Below are 17,500 nucleotides of genomic sequence, written 5' to 3' on the forward strand. Positions count from 1 at the left end.
ACGCGAGATGAAGGAGCACAAGGGGAAATGATTCTTTTACCGCTTTACTCGCGCGGAATATGCAATATGACGCCTCTTGGCGTCTTGGCGTCACGCGCGATTCGAGATCGAATTGAATAATTGAACGGACTGGAGGTAAAGTGAATTAATGCTGAAAACTGCATCGCCTGGGAGGAGCTTCTCAATCGGCCGTAAGAATGAATAATTGTCGGCGGATTACGGCATAATTGGCAAACGGTGGAATGAAATGAATGCAGGAGAGAATTGATGGGCGACTTGTAGATTTAAAATTCGATTTATCTTCCGCAGGCGCGGTAGGAACCACTTGGGATTTATACGCGTTTGATGGATTGAATAGTTGATGGGGAAAAGTTGCCCGGCCCGATATCCGTTTCTTTCTTCTGCTTCGCCTCGGTAATATTTCCAGGCCTTCCAAGGCTACTCCAGTTTGCAAGTGAAAAAGCGCACGGAGATGCAATCGATGGTAATCGCGATATCTGACATTGGGGGCGAAGGTCTCACCTCGCCTCCATCCAAGCGTGCAACCCGATTCGATAATTTCCTCGCAGGACGACTCCTTGAATATCACGCCTTCGCGTTTACCTCTTTTTCGCGATGCTATTCGAACGCGCTCGTCCGTCCGCCCGTCGTAGGCGGGAAGGTTAGTGTGTCCCTGTAAAGAATTCCCTGTAAAACTCTGCATAAATGCTGCATAGTCGGACGGCCGTCTTTTGCCGTCTTTTCTGACGAATTTCACCGAAATTTATGCCGGAATTTTATGTTCCGGCCCACAACCGGATCTCGTTCGCTGGCGTCTCTAGATCCGGTTCTCTCGCGTCGCGCATAATTTCATGTCCACGGAACTAAAAATAAAACGTGAAACGGCGCGCGGTAACGAGTGGTATAATCGAAAACGACATAATTATAAATGTATGCAAGTGACTCGAACTCGTCGACTGTAAAACTGACGTCATTCGAAATTCGCTTCTCATGCCGTCGTGGACGAGATAGCTTGAAACTTCCTGGAACGATCCAGCCTAATAAACTCGTCTCTAAACCCAGCAGACTGGTGGATTTAACACTTTGCTATAATCCCGTATCGATGGTATTCATGAGCGACGCTCGTTGCAAGTCGCAGTACACGTGTGCGCTTAAACGTGTCACGCGTTCCCTGCGTGTATTTTCCACGCTGACGAGCGTTGAAGCCACGAGAGGAGGAACCACGTTTCGTCGCTCGTGGAAAGTGGAAGTGTCGGAATAACGGATCGTAATTCCGAGCCTCGCGCTCTTTGGAAGAATCGGCTGGACGCTGTTATGTAAAGGTCGTTGCCGATGAAGAGTGGTCTCTCGGTGAAACGGCAACACACACACTCACCTGCCCACCTGCTCACACACCACCAGCCGAGTGTGCGCCATCTCTTTCCTTCCACAGCTCGACAGCTACGTTCTTCTATACTGCGTAGACGAGAGTACTATCTCGCGTCATTTTACTCGCTCTATAGAAATCGAGATTCCCCGTGACCTCGCCAACCCTACTGACACTGGCCTTGACGGCCTTCTCTTCAAGGTTCATGAAAAGTGACAGCGTTGACGGTCATGACTACCTCTCAGTCAGCCGCTCTAGTCGAAAATGTTTAAGACCGTCAGATCATGACAGACCTGGTTAGGATAACAAACTCGCGGGATTCAGTACAGTGACGAGATTAAAATTGCAATCTGCTTGTTTGAGATCTCACAAGTGGGGCGTATCGGCGATATAGTTTCTCATAATTTTCCTAGTTTTATGCGAAAACTTTTGGGAAATTTGCGCTCGCTGATGTCTCGCTTGATGTCTCTGCGACGTATACCTCCGGTCTGTCCTTTATCCCGCCAACGCATTCCTCAAGTCGCTCTATGGCAATTCCAAGTTCCTTCTAAATTTCACGTCGTGAAATTAAATTAAACAAATTAAACAGACATACACGTCAACGAGAGAGGAACTCGTCGGTCGGATAACACGGTCATTAAATCCCGACTTCTCGTCGAAACGACACACAATTCTTTACAATTTCTGAACAATTTTTCTCCAGGCAAAAGGTGATATAAGCTAATTAGCTTTCTCTTATGTTCCGCAGGAATTTTGTGGCCGGCGTCCTTCAATTCCAGCTTTATCGCGCGCTGTGCCAAGCGGCGGGGCAGCGATTCGTCGACGACCCCAGGAGGCCGCTGCACAAGTGTGACTTCTACAAGAACCCGGAAGCCGGCAGAATCCTGGGGTGAGCAATAGGAGGACAATCGGCTGAGAAGATCAGCGTTGCTGATGGCGGCCGGCCGGCCGGTCCGGAAATATTTCCTTCATTATTTACGCTCCGCGTCGCGTACGCACGCTCGAAAGCGAGGAAGCGCGTCCTTTAAACGATCGATTTTTGATCCGCGTGTCCTGGGCGCTCTCGCAACATCGCACTGGGCGCGTTTCTTACGGGGCAAAAAGGCCGCGATCGATCCGCAGCAGCAGCGGCGGCAGCGGCGACGACGACGACGACGACTTCGCTGAAGCCGTTCCTGGCAAAACGGAAAGGCTCGGCTGCAAAAAACAAGCGTTTCGCACGTCGTGCTTGCGGATCGCGCCGTCGCATTTTTACGGTTGAAAAAGCTGCACCGCTATTTCGCGCCCATATTTCAACGTCCGGTAGGCAACACGACGCAGGTGTGCAATGGAAGCAGAAAAACGCCAAGTACCGCTTTACTGGTAAACGGCGCATTAAGGACTCGTAAAGCGCGAGCGGCCGCGGATACGTAACACGGCAATGGTCGAGTGCCGCGCGGGTAACGTAGGTGGATGTTAATTGCACGTAATTAAGAATAAAATACCGCCGCAGAATTTTTATACTTGCGTGACGCAAGTATTCGCAGTGACAACACTTGTAAAAATGCCGGACCACCGCCGTCCCAGAGAGCCACTTCGAGGACCATTTCGAGGAGAGTTAGATTCAACGTGTTTGAAAGCGACGAAAGCGACGGTGACTGTAGGTCGCATAAAAGAAAATGCCGATCACGGAGAGTGGACACGAGAGAGAAGCGAGAGGAAGGAATCGGGATGAAGGAGATCGCTCAATGATGATTTCACTGTCATTTGTTGCATTGTTTTTTGCACGAGGCTTTTTTCTACCCTAAAACGGGGAGAAGCCGTCAAGAGAGGCAATTTAATAACGTCGCGTCCTCTCGAGAAAATAAAAAGGAAGAAGAAAGATAAGACGGAGAGCGAGGAGGTTTTTGCAGGATCGATTCGGTGCTCGCGTCATCGCGTCCGGGTGGCCCTCCTTAGAAATTCGCGCAGGATCAAAGTGTAGACTTTTAATCCTCGTCGGAATTTAGCAGTTTGAGCGATTCCAGGTACAATCGTAACATCACCGCGTCGAAGACGTCTCCGAGTGGGAATTTCCCACTAGAGAGCAAAAACGACCTGTTTATCACCCACCTCGCTCTTTGAGCTTCTCAATCGTCGCGCGAGACGTGCCGTTTTTCGCAAGGGAGCCGCTGGCTTGCTGACTCGTTCATCCAGAGGCGCCGAACAACCGCGCAGCCGGCTGTCTTGAAATGTCAGGAATTTGCAAAATCCTATGGCGAGGCGAGTCCGCCGACACGATCGATGTTTCATTCCGGGTCCTGACATTTTGGCCCCATTGAGAGATTCAAGGTTAGAATTTATTCGGAGTAATATATAATGCATATCCGCGACACGTGTTATTCGCACAACAACCGAGCCGCGACCTCCTCAAGATACGGACGTGGAAAGGTCGTTGCGTCTCGTTAGTAATATTTTTGCGCCGATGGGCGCGAATTATTCGACGAAGGTAAAAAGCAAAAGAGGAGGAAAAAACAGACGGAACATCGATTCCGATGTAAAACAGCGCAGATATAAAAGTATTGCGCAACCCGCCCAAGCGGGGTCGTAACTCTTGTCCCGTCGTTCTTCTTCAGCTGAATCATTCAGAAAAATTCAGATCCCATGGACGAATTTGTCGTGTAAATATGCGCGGGCGTGATTAAAGTGCGTCGTGCGTATTTAACGTAGCCGGGGCGAGATTCGAGATTAAATTACGCTACTCCCGCCGCCGCCGCTCACCTGATCGATGAATTACTCTGGCAAATTTTATTCCCCGCGCCGCCAGCCGCGCACTTACTCCTCCTGTCGCGTTGCGCAATCCCGCGATATTCCTCGCCTTTTCGTTACGATGCTACCCGCGTGACTATATTTGGAATACAGAGCACCCTCTCCGCGACGATTTCGCCATTCCTAATTGCGTGTCTTCAAACCGTTCGCTCTCGTTTATCTCGGGTATCGTCGGAGTAATCGCTCGCTACTACAGACCCGCTAACTACCGACCTGCAACTTGACTTCGTTACGGAGTTTGTTGCAATTGTTGCTATCGGGAGAAAGTGATCACAATGTCGTGATTCAATCAGATCAGTTTGGTTCAATGTTCAAATCTCTCTCAGAATTCACCTCTCAGAATCGCTCTCAAAATTTTTCTCGCCAGAAATCTCATCCCACCCGTGTCTTCGCGCGTCCGACTTCAAATTTTGCGGCTTGAATCCAACTTGAATTTTCGTACGATCTATTTTTAGTCGAGCGATTATTCTCGACAGTCTTTCGGCTGTTTGGTCGTTTTTCTAAAAAAAAAAGAAAAAAATAAAAAAAAAGAACTCTATAAAAGGCAACGCTCTCGCGAACTCGCGGATGATCCTGATTAAATCAAATGAAATTTGAGCGAAGCGCACGCGCGATATCGCAAACGGGGTGCGCGCGATAATAGCTGAAAAATGTCGAGCCGCCTTGAAGAGCGACCGCGCGCGCGGTGGCCGAGTGGTCGCCTTTGGCGTCGAAGTCCGCGTCTGCATTCTGCAGGTCCCGCGGCTCAGCGGCGCGAGAACAGCCGGGCGCCGGGATTGCGGTTTTGCGTCGTTGATTACGGGTCGCATTATGCACGCGAGCTCGATCACGGTCCGCGCGAGTGTTGCGAGATGCGTTCGCCGCGGTAATAACGCTTAGATCGGTATCAATCCACGGCGCGGAGCATGCGGCGCTTCGCGGCGGCGTCCTCATTAACGGAGCTTTATATCGTTCACGCTTGGGCGAGAGAGTCCGCGGTTAAGCGGATTTTCGTCCGGACGACACGCGACGAGCCTCGTCGTCCTCGTCGTCGTCGTCGTCGTCGTGTATCCCGTCTCGTCGATCGAGAAGTGACCGGATCGGATCTGATCGAACCGTGAGTCGAGGTGATCTTCTGACGAACGTTCTGCCGTTCAATCTGGGTCAACGAGAGGGAAATCTCTCGGTTCCGCAATTTCGCCGCGAAGCCGCCGCGCCGCTTGTCTCTCTCTCTCTCTCTCTCTTTCTCTCTCTCGACGTTGCTCGCTGCGAGACGCGTCACAGTTATCGCTCGCGTATACAGTTTCCCTCGACCGAGACCGAATATTCCGATAATAATAAGCACACACGCGGCGTCGGCAGCCGCCGCTCGCTTACGGAGAACGAGGTGCAGAGCTTACCTTGCGGAACGACGAATGCACGTAATCCGGACTGATGTGAAGCCGGGGAAAAGCGTGGAACACGTAAAAAACACGGACGTGTTATTATAATCGTCGAGCGCAAATACTACATCGATATATATATATATATATATATATTATAACGATATTTATATAATCTCCGCGGTTACGCGGCAAAAGTTCTTACAGCAACAACACGTACGCGCACGTGCCTGTCCGTCCGTGTCACGTGTGTGTGTGTGTGTCGCGCATTACACGCAGGGGTTGAATATTGACCGAGCAGGATGCGCGGGGTAACAGAGTGTAATTTTTCACGCATCATCGAGTGGCATGCGATTGTCGTCGGGGCTTTCACGAGGAAGCTCTAATCAGAAGCGCTCGGCCTCTCTATCGACGCACGATGCCGCGTATGTCGCGGCAATTAAAGTCTGGCACGCGTCGAAAGTAAAGTAGCGAGGCCGCCCGGCAAGGTAATCTGCAGATCGCGTTGCGAACACTGCAAGAGCAACAAAGTAACGCGCACGCACTTGGCTGAAACGTCCGCGTTTCGTGCGCGGTTACGAAATCGTCCGCTCTACGTCAAGCTTACGTAAAATGACAAAAAGCATCGGGCGGCGAGACATTTTATTAACGCTGGACGCACATATTTCTCCGTACGTCGGGAAGTAATTTATGCTGGAAACGTTCGTCTCTCGCGTTACGATATACGCGTGTGCGTGCGTGCGTGCGCGTATTTCTGCATTCGCGCGAGACTCCCGAAGGCGCGGGCGCGCGCGTTTACAGGCGTAACGCGAGCGGACTTTTACGGGGCGAAGAAGCGGCGAGTCGCGTGATGTTCTCTTGGCAAACGGAAGTTCTCGATAAGGATTGTTCCGCGTTCGAAGATGCTCGGCTACTCGCCGATAGATCGAAATCTCCTTGGCGAGCGACCAAGTCGCGCTGCGGCTTCCTGCAATAAAGCAATTTTCCAAAGTATTCACGCTGGGACGGGATTCGACTGTGCGATACGTGCATTTGTGCGCACTTGTGTGTGTACGCGGCCGTTACATCAATGTTACCAAACACGGTATGAAGTTTTACATTTCGGAATTGGGTCAAAATATTCGCGCAGCCAGCCTCATATTAATACCATGGCGATCAATTTCGAGCTAATCTCAAACTGTTGTCTCGCCTCGATTTTTCGCTAATTATCACTCGCAACATTTTTGCTAATTCCGTGTTAAAATTCCGTGTTGAGATTGCATCGTTTTTCTTTTCTTTTTTTCCTTTTTATATCATTCGTGATCGCGCGGGGAGAACTGTCATTCGTGGCGGCTAAAAATACAAAAAGATAAAATTGACGAGAGTGTATTTTCGTGCGGAATAAATTCCTACATCGCGCGGCTACGTCGTGACGAATAAAATCGCATTTATTTAGCGGAACTTATCCTATTTTTCATCGTCAACGAATACGCCGTGTTGCTATATACGTCATCTTCATTCTACGACATGCCAACTTTTTGCGCAACGCGTTGCGAATCTATCGGACACGAAGCGGATATCCAGCTGCGCAGGATCATTCACCGCGCGAGAATCGAGATTTTGCGGAACGCGCGGACTTCCTGTAATCGAAGGACGATCTCGAGCTCTCGCTTTACGGCACGTCGGCGACGACGAAGTCGCGCGCGCGCGCGCGCGGGGTTACGAAAGCCCGCCTGTGAGACCGCGTAAAAATGTGCGTGTGTGTCACACGTAAAGGTGCGTACAGTTACCCCGAGTCGACGCTACGAGAGAGCGTCCACGAGGCGGTTACACGACGAAGAAACTCGACGCGCGGGAGAGCGCTGTTACGCGTTACACTTCCGTTTTCACTGCGCAAGATTCGAGGGCGTTGCTCGCCGATAATTCACGTAATACCGACCCGATCGGATAAATCTGCTGTCGACACACGCGCACGCCTCGTTTCCGTATAAACAGTGTAAGTCGATTAAAACGGCCGAGAGGTACAGCCGAGTTTCTATCAGAGACGAGAGAATAGCCTTGCCACGAATCTTGAGGACCGCAACGAGTGCTCGGCGACTCGTAACCGCGCGCGCCTTCGTCTGGCGCCGCTTCGACGTCGCTCGTAATTAATTTTAATTAATTAATTTTTAATTAATCTTGAAGCTTTTCGTCTTTCGCACGCGGCCGTGTGTAATTGTTTCTTTCTTTTTTTCGTCGATTTGGAAGTTGTTGCCTCTCGTTAACGAGACACCGTCTTTCTCACAATTATTTAATTAGGGATTATTTAATTGGCGCAAGCCCAGGTCCCTAGGTGTGAATTTTATACAGCGAGAATCGAATTGAGATTCCACAGTGTGTGGAAATCACACAAACGGAACGGGCTTTGTTATTTATTTACGACACGTCATTTAATATCGCTCGCGCTTTGTGTGTTGATCGGTCGAAGCTGCAAGAGAAACCGCACGATACAGCGGCTGACTTATTCATTCGCCAAGCATCGAACGCCGTGATTTAAACGAATGCAAATCGATGCTTCGTCCTTGGACGCCACGGACGACCGTGCGGAGGATCGGAAAGGAATCGTTTGAAAGTCCTGGCTCTCCCCCGATATCGCGATACGCCGGAGAAGTTTTGCGGCGCGCTGTACGACATTTGCGCCTCGAACGTAATTGAATGTAATCGCCGCGTAACTGCTACTCCCTCGGAGAGCCTCGGACGCGTGAGATCATTCTACCTACGCAATCGCGCAAAACTTCCGAAGCGATTGAAAATTGCTCACCGACGACGACGGGGAGTCGACAATATCGCGCTCGCTTTAACTCGACCGCTCGCACGTGCCGCGTCCGTGCATCGTCACTCGCGACAATGTAGCCTTACGGAGAGACTCCTCTTGTTTCGTTCAATAGCTTTCAATAGCGCATCGCTCTTCATCAAGCGCCGAGATTTGTTACTTGTGTGTTACTACTACGAGTCACAGTCGCAGTCGATTAGTTCATTTATTAGCATACGACCTCCGACGGAATTCTTTTCTCGTGGTCCGCTAAAATTTGCAGTCAATCTTACTTTCTCTTCAAGGCGAGATTATAAAATGTATAATGAGGAGAGCAGTATGAACTCTCTTCTGTAAAAAGTGTTTACAACGTCGTAACATTTTTTTCTTCATCGTCCGACTTGTTCATTTTCTGCGGTGCGCTTCCTCGCGTCTCTCTCTCTCTCTCTCTCTCTCTCTCTCTCTCTCTTCCTCTCTTCGTCACGAGACGCGGTATTTCAAGAAGCTTCCAACGCAACACTTTTTGCAGACCCTAGCCTAGTGGCGCGGCGATGATTTGAAAATCTGCACGACTGCTGCAGATGACGGAGAATTTTACATAAGCCTAATCTGTCCGGTATGCCTGAATTGACACTTGTCGCAGACTTATTTCATCTTGGTTTCACGATAAGCCGCCGAAGTCACTGGTCGGCCGTCGAAACATTCGCGCGCTCGCAGCATCTCTCACATTGCGAAATGCATCACTCGGCCGGCAGGAAAGTACCGATTTCGCCTACGTGGCCGACGTGCCGAACGCCGGAAATTATGTGATCGATATAAATTACGGTCGAGAGAGAGGGAGAGAGAGAGAGAGAGAGACGAGAGAAGGAGAGAGAGCGAGCGAGCGAGCGAGAGACGGCGGGAGAGCGAAAACTCGGGCCCCTTGGGCATGCCGAATTTTTTCACTAATCGAACCGTTTCCCACGAATGGAGCGGCGAGTGCGAAGGAACCTTCTTGCCGCCGAGATCTCTCGGAGGAACCGGAAACGCTCACGACGGGACTGATTTCAAGCGTGAAATCTCGAATCCGCGACGGGGCGAGCTCGTATCTCTTAACGCTGGCGCCACGACAGCGAACACGGCGTGGACTTTTTTTATCCGTCGAACCCGTCGAATTGTTGATAACGCAAGATTGCCGCAGCTGCGCGATAGAGCGATCGTGACGCAACATGAATGCACAGTCCTGAAACGACTGCGAGTGCACAAGAGAGATATACAATATAAATAATATTGCCGAGATTGATCTCTCCCGCTCGACCTGGTTCCGCGAGTAGTATCGAATATATACAAAAATAGCCCGTACATTGAGCCTCGAGCATTTGATGAATCGATGAATTAATCGGGCAATCGAGTAAAAATAGTTCCTTCTCGTTCTTCCAAGCGATCCGCTTCATCGACTCGCTTATTAAACTGAAGTATCTCTTTTAGTAATATATATCGATTACGTATTTGATTCTTTTATAAACAAAAAAAAATATATATATATATATACACATATATATATAAACGTACAATTCAGCGATCACTGGCACGAGCCACTCGGCCACTAAATCGTACAGTTGCCAAAGGATCTGCGCGCGGCAACATTTTTACGCACTCGCCGAGCGTTCTCGAGCGCTGCCCGCCGAAGCCTGTTAAAAGCCTGTTTGTTAATCCACTTGGTAAATGTTACGCCGTAACGTCGTCGCGATCCGGCGATTATGCATAAAGGAAAAGTTGCGATAGTTCACAACGTTGATCCCAGCCGATCGATTTGAGAGGCCGATCAGCGCGGGATACTGCCACTGTTGCGTAACCAGCGCGTCTAAGCAGCCACCTCGTTGGCAACGTGCACCAGTTCTCAGATCGTAGCATCGCCTTTAAAGTCGTTTAATCTTGGATCGCACGACGTTACCGGCGCAGACGATGATCATCGATCGTCGGCGGTGTCGACGACCTAATCGGAACTCATTTGCCGTCAATTTTCCCAGCCGTTGAGGTACGTTGTCTCTCGCTCCTCTGACTAAATTCGCGCGCTAATTAATTTCGGGGCACGGCGAGAAGAATAGCGAAAGGAGAGAGAGAGAGGTGAGGGGAGAAAAAATGAGAGACGTTATTTAATACGGATTTCTGTGTCTCGCTTTATGCGATATTAATTTTCAATATTCCGAATTTAGAGGTGGTGCTCTGTAATTAAAATTAAAATGTCGAGCGCATATGTCTAAAGAGAATTTTATTTATATTCTGTGTTGCGTGTGAAATTATAACGAAAATAGAATCGTGACGAGCCAGCTTTAGAAAGGAAAAATGGTTGCTAAAAATGTGCAGAATATATATTCTTGTGTCTCACAGAAGGAGACTACTTGAGCAAATGAAGTACCTTTGCGTCTCGAAATAGTAAGGGAGCTCGAGAGACGGCAAAGGAGCAAAGTGGAAAAAGGGCAAAATGAAGTGAAATATCATACGCATGAGAGATAATAACGCGGCGATGTCAATTAGGCCGCTCGTGCTTGTTCTATCTTACGATATTACAGCATGTCGGCGTAAACTCTTCGTGGAACTCCCAACGACGACGACGGTGCGGCGTAATAAACACCGCAGCGGCATTCCGCTGTCATAACCGCCGAGATATATCGCCGGTACAGATTGAAATCGCGATGGAAACGGTTCGCCGTGGAAACGGATTGCGGCGTGTCAGAGTACACGAGTCCATCGTCAGGAGTACACGAGCTACACAGCAGCTACACAAAGATCGCTAAAGAAAGAACCACCTAGGAATCGACCTAGGTGCACCTTATAAAATTGCGCCGCTATTACACCGCTCATTATGCAGCGCGGTGTTGTCCTTACACCGACCGTCTCGGTCCTCGTATAGTCCTGAGTCTTCGCAGGAGTTCTCCCTCGCGTTTCCGCGCGCGACGAAGCGCCTCCGACGCCACGGGAGAATGTCGAGCCGTAAATAGCGCGACGCAAACCGACATTCGCGCGTTACTGAATAATCCTTGCCTGCGGATTATCCTTTATGTAATCGCCTAGCCGGATTATGCGTGGCGCGCGATCTTTTTCCCGACCACGCGCGCGCGGTCCACGCATACCCTTCGCGTGGAGGACTGCGTCGTAAATAGCAGCTTCCGCTGAATGAAGTAAGAAAGTCCGCAACGCGCTTTTCCTCGCGAGTTTCCAGCATTTTCACTGCAGGTTGACAGGTTTCACTCTCGTCGTAATCATTTCACTCGAAACGCCTTCGCCAGAGAAGAGGCCGGACGTCTTGGAAAGGCGCGACTTCGGTCTCTGCGGTGTTTCCAGTCGCGGTTGCCTCTGAGCCAGCTTTTTCGAAAAGAACGGAGGAGATTCTCTTGGAAAACGCTTCAGTAGCGCAACTTTCGCGAGAAACCTGAACCCGAAATCTTAATGCGTCGATCAAATCGAGCAAATTAATGAACATTCGAGCGTCGCAATCAGCATGTTGTTCCCATCCGCAGGACACTCATGGAGAGAGGCTCGTCCATCCCGTGGCAGGAGACGCTCCGAGAGGTCACCAACGAGTTCAGGCTGGACGGATCCGCTCTTAGGGAGTACTTCCGGCCGTTGGAGGATTGGCTGAGGACGGAGAATTTGCGGACGGGCGAAGTCGTCGGCTGGTCTTACGGCAAGTATCGAAACGCCGCGCCGCTCGCTCATGAGCTGACGCGGAATAATTTACGTTCGATCGTTGCGACAGCCTCGTCCCGCGATTTACGGCGCGATTTGCCGTGCGCGCCACGCGCGCGTTACGCTCGCTCTTAGTTAAGCGTAATTATCGCAGGGCCGCGTCGGCCGCTCGGATCGATTATTCTACGCGTGACGTAGTAGAACGTATCCGTCGTATAACGCGCTGTGCCTTTCGACGTAACCTGCTACAAATTATGCAATTTCCTACCGTAACAGATTGAAGGTTGCGGTTCCCACGTGCTACTTACCGTAGCGGCGAGCGCTACGAATGTTCATTGTGTGACGACACCCCGCTGAATTATGATCTGCTGTGTGCGGACGAAATTATTGAGATTAACGGCTTGCACCTAGGCACGAGGGCACACATCTTGCCAAATTCTTAACGCCGGTGTTTTTAACGCGAGCGAGCGGGCACGCGCGCGCGTGCCCGCTCGCTCGCCGAACGTTATATAAAAACGATTACGTAGAGGAAAGAGGAACTTGGACGTGTACGTACAAGCGTATGTACGTAGGAGCGAGGCGCGCGCTCATCCCATAAATTATGTCGACGCGTTTCGAAACCATAACGGAGGAGCGCACTTCGCGAGTTCGCGAAATCAAGTTCTAAATTCCCTATAAAGCGAGAAAACGTTACGTTACGTTACGTTGCGATAAATTAGGGAAAGTCGACATCGCCGAGACCTCGTCGATGAAAAGCCGATGAGGAGGCTGAAAGCAGAAGCGCGGCTGAATAACGCGCGGCAGAAATCGTGTCAGACGCCGCGAAGAATTTGGCTGGGACATGAAAGAAATTCGCCACAACCGTGGAAGAAACGCCGGAGATCACGCGAATGCGAGCAATGCGAAGCCGCGCGCGAGAGCGCTTTCTTGTCCCATCGACGTTTCACGACGTTTCACGCTATTTCCGCGATAAAGCGTAAAGGCGGCACACGACCGCCGCCACCGCCCTCCCGTGGACGATTGTAAAGTTTAGAAGTGCAGCTCCCCTCCCGCGAGACTGGGAAATTGCGAAAGCCGGAGTACGGAAAGAGAGACGGAGCTGGAGGAAGAGAGCCAGGAGAGAATGAAGCAGTCAGGAAGCAGAGGAGACGGGGAGAAAAGGAGAGTGCGCGACAACGAGAGTCGTGAGACACGTTCGGCACGAGAGTGCATTCTCATTTTTGTCGTCGCAGCGGCCCACCTAGATGCATCCGAAGAGACGCGCGAGTTTTTTCGAGCGATCAAACTAGATTAGGCTCGATCCGATCGAGGAACGACCTGAGATTATGTGCTCGTACGTAACGCGTTACGTAATGAGGTCACTAGTCGCGACTGATGCAACCGATTTCTTTTGACAGCTGACTATTGCAGATCCGGTCAAAGACACGTGGCGTATCCTGTCGTAGAGTGCGAAATGTAGCACAGCAGATGAGAAAATTTCCATCGATTCGCATTTGTCCGTTAAATCTAATTTGCTCGAGAACAAAGTCGTGTCTGGAGCGGGCTCTTAGTGGCGCTCTTGCGGTGTTTGCAGTCTGCTGGAAACGCCCGGGGAATGGAAATGGAAATTTCCTTAACCTTTGACGCCCGACTTTTTTATAAGTGTGTTTTCAGAATAAAATTTGAGGTTTTTCGAACTGAGACTACGAGTAGCGATAACCAAAGAAAACATCAGAGAATTTTATATTGGTTTTTTTTATCGTTCATTTTTTGTTTATTAGTATGTAATATGACTTGGATCCTGAAAGCATGTACGAAATGAGCAACCTATACAGAGAAAAGTGAAGGGTAATCTATACGACCTAACTCTGATAATTAGCTTGACATTTTTGAGCTGAAACTTTACTATATTTGTGACTATTGTGTACTATATTGAGTGAAGTTTATCATTCAGAGCGTCAAGCTTACTACTTCAGAAGAATGCCTTATCGATCACCTTTTAGATAGTCCCTTCATTTTTCGCCGCATAAAAAACTGCAAGTTCACCAGGTTTCACGAAAATCGAGGTTGATTTCTTCATTTTCGTGTCCACCGCGTATTGGATTCGCCATTTTGAATTTCTATATTCTTTCAATTTCACATTTTGCATCTGAGAAAGCTTCCAAATGTATAAAATTATAACAGATACCAATCTATTCATTCATATTTTAGATGTCAGTAACAATGCTCTAACTATGCCTACTTGAAATTTAGCGAAACATGTTATGTTATTAAAACTGAGCTAAAAACAGGCTAAACCGAACCTACATACAATCTATATACGCATTTTTAGAAGAAGAATTTACCTTTACAGTGATGCAAAGGAAACGAAAATATCTCCTTTTCTGACCAAGTTATGAATTCTTAAATGCGTTTCTGGTAACTATAGTTAGCAGTAGGCGTTAAAGGGTTAAACCTGTATGCTTGTTCTAAAAGTGCTGTTCGTATCTTAAATTTCAATCTCTTTTCCTGCATTTACCTGCAAAAGCGCATACGCGCATGCAAATGTTGAAGTTGAGACATGCTGAATGTATCTTTAAAAAGTATCTTTAAAAGTATCTTTAAAAAGAAACCTTCTCCCGTATCGTGCACTCTGTCTGTCATGTTGTAGAGGAAATGAAAATCACGAGATGAAAAAAGGGATTAGTCATGGGTAAGCGTGTCTCAGTTAGTGAGTGAAAATGCGTAACGTTAGAGAGTTGCTTTGAATGACCAATTCGCATCGTAGAGGTTCGTTTTGCTTGATTGCAACGATTATGCAGGCAACGTTTGTACCATTGGTTTGGCAACGCGAATTCGTTATAGCAGCCGGACGTATACGGCACTGGTTATGCAACTCGACATGCACACATTTTCGTCAATATTTTTAATCAAAACAGCCGGGAGAGAGAGAGAGAGAGAGAGAGGGAGTGAGGGAAAATGCAGGAAGTTACGCGCGAACCTGCGATTCTTTTGGCAGGATTCTTTTGGCGAATATATTCAGCGACAAATAAGATGAGAGCTCCCTTCGCAAAAACCCCGATCCCGATGCAGCGAGAGCAGATGTACGGGACTCGTGCGTAACAGCACGATAAAAAGAAATCACACACAAGGAACACGGTCATATAATTTCACTTTCATTCGATCTTCGTTCGCTTTTTACTCGCGGCTTCTTCAGCCGCGTGGGCCGTGACTGTGTAAAATACGCCGACACCCAAACAGCATAATATTTTAAATATCTTACCGAGAGTCTCCGATATTATATTCTCTCATAAAATATAAACCGATGGAATCTCTCAAATTTTTGGCCGTACGAGCGAAGCGACTCATATTTCGTTGCTGCAAAAAAAAACGTTCAGCTTCGAATAATTTAGAAAATGAATGGTTCACGCGAAGTATGTGAAAAAAAAATCGATACATCTCGCTGTTTACTGCCAATTGCTCCATCACCGTGTCCATGTCGTATTTCAATCGGTAAGATCAGTGTTGTGTCGAGCATTTTTTCCCCGGTAAAACCCAATCATAACGCTCGATCGCTCCCGATTTTCCCGAGCGCCGAGTCACGATTCGCGTATGGAACAAAAAATCATCACGCCGATACGTCACTCGATCTGGATGAAGTAATATCGCGCATTGTGCGCGATGGCAGATAAGGAGTAACGTGTTACTACCAAGTAACGCTGCTTCCATTTTGCAGCCGTCTTGCAGCGTAGCAATACACAGTTGTGGAAATTAAACCGCTCGCGAGAGAGACCGCGCACGATCTATCTGGCTAGAGACCGCTAGATCGGTACGAGCCCTTTTAATACGAGCGAGCGATTCGAGCGGAACGGCGTACAAGCGGCGGACAAGGTAGCGCCGACGAATTTGACGAGTATCCGCAAAGCCGGAGAAACAAAAGTCACGAAAGGAAAGGGAGAGACCGTGCGCTCCGCGAGGTTCCCTTTACTCGCCGTGGCTCTCCTTTTTGTTCCTGTCGATCTCGATTACGGGATTTTAGAGCGGCTCGCGCCTTGTCTCTCCCTCGCCCTCCAGCGAACGATCGCTCGATCGCGCACCACGGCGCGCTCTCATTGTGGCCATTGAGAGAATATCATGAGCGGCGTTTAAGTGTGGACTTTTCTTCATCATTTATCAAGTGTCACGGAGAAAAGCGGACGTTTTGATTAATCGATTACGACGCACGAGAAAAGAACGCGCGCGCGCGCGCGCGCACGTTGTGTCCGGGAGGAATCGCCTTCGATGCCCGGCGAGTCCGGACAGTGCGTGTTGTGTTTATGTAATTTGAGATTACGTTAAACCTGTTACAGATGGAGATTACTGCAAGAGGAGCATAGAGACCGCGGGCTTGCAGGTTTACGGGAGCGGCTTCTACAACGGCGCGACCTCGATCTGCGCGTCCTGGGTCGCGACTAGTATCCTCGCGATGACCCTTTGGATCGTGTCGCTGTTCCATCGGGCGCAATGACTCGAGACGAGACGAGAAGCAAAGTAATCGGTACTTGGTTCGGGAATAACATCGCGTAAGATAGAGCGCTTCATCGTGAGACGCGCGGAAAGGTCCATCCCGCTTGTCCCGCGGAGCGCTCGGGGAGAAGCTCGTTAACGTTAATCTGCCAGAATATACCAAATCATAATCGTATTCCTACGAGACGTTTCGCGATGTTGCCGAGCGAAAAATAGTCAGATCATCCGTTCAAGTAGACACAGTCACACGACGGTCGGCAGCGAAATGACGATCGTTACGACGCCGCGACGAGAGTACGCTGAAGTGCACCCTTGCGTAGCGTAAGTTGCACATTGCGCGCCATGTAAAGGTGTATCGCGTGTATCGCTTTGACTATATACACTATTAATTTAATTACTTTTTATGAAATACATATAACGCATAGGGACGATTCACGCGGAGCTACGATACGAAGAGCATGGGCTACTCGCAAAAAGAGATGTCACGCACAGAGAGAACGATTTAGTTGAATCTAACAAATGCTTATTTGGAATAGCCGAAATAAATTTTTCGATTGATCGAACAAAACTTTGTTTGACGTGACAAGAACATTTCGTTGGAACCAAGCTGCGACAAAATACTTTCGTTGCGTCAAACAAAACTTCGTTCGATCAATCAAAACATTTATTTGGACTATTCCAAATAAGCATTTGTTAAATTCAACTAAATCGTTCTCTCTGTGTGCGTGTCGCGTGAATGTGTAAGCGCGTTGGTACAGGTAGTGCTCGTATTTAGCGCATAGTTCTACAATAATTAGCTGTTCACCGTAGGTATACGAAATAATAAACTGAATTCCTTCGTTGTAAACGCGCCTGTGTCGATATTCCCTGAGACGCTGAAACGCCACCGCGAAGCACCGCGCGCAACATTCCGCGCGCGATAATTGCAGTTTTTCCCCGTCGCCGTCGCCGTCGCCGTCGCCGACGCGAATGGTCGAACGTTCCCTTGACAGGGTTGCAAAATCTCGTTATTGTCACGCATCCGATAATGCAATATTTTCGACAGGTAGCGAATACCTCTCTTTTCCTCTCCCTTTCTTTTCT

General features: G+C 48.9%; 1 protein-coding gene across 1 annotated transcript in view; it reads left to right on the top strand.

Annotated features, from left to right (window-relative positions):
- Positions 1-17,264, top strand: part of Ance-3 (angiotensin-converting enzyme Ance-3) — a 53,146-nt gene extending 35,882 nt beyond the window's left edge. The window contains exons 11-13 of the mRNA XM_011155188.3: positions 2,115-2,255; positions 11,785-11,951; positions 16,261-17,264. Coding sequence (XP_011153490.1) covers positions 2,115-2,255; positions 11,785-11,951; positions 16,261-16,418 — 466 coding nt within the window. The 3' untranslated portion in view covers positions 16,419-17,264. The remainder of the gene's footprint in view (positions 1-2,114; positions 2,256-11,784; positions 11,952-16,260) is intronic.
- The last annotated feature ends 236 nt before the right edge of the window (positions 17,265-17,500 follow it).

Source organism: Harpegnathos saltator, unplaced genomic scaffold (genome assembly GCF_003227715.2).
Source record: "Harpegnathos saltator strain DR-91 unplaced genomic scaffold, Hsal_v8.6 scaffold498, whole genome shotgun sequence".
Lineage (NCBI taxonomy): Eukaryota > Metazoa > Arthropoda > Insecta > Hymenoptera > Formicidae > Harpegnathos > Harpegnathos saltator.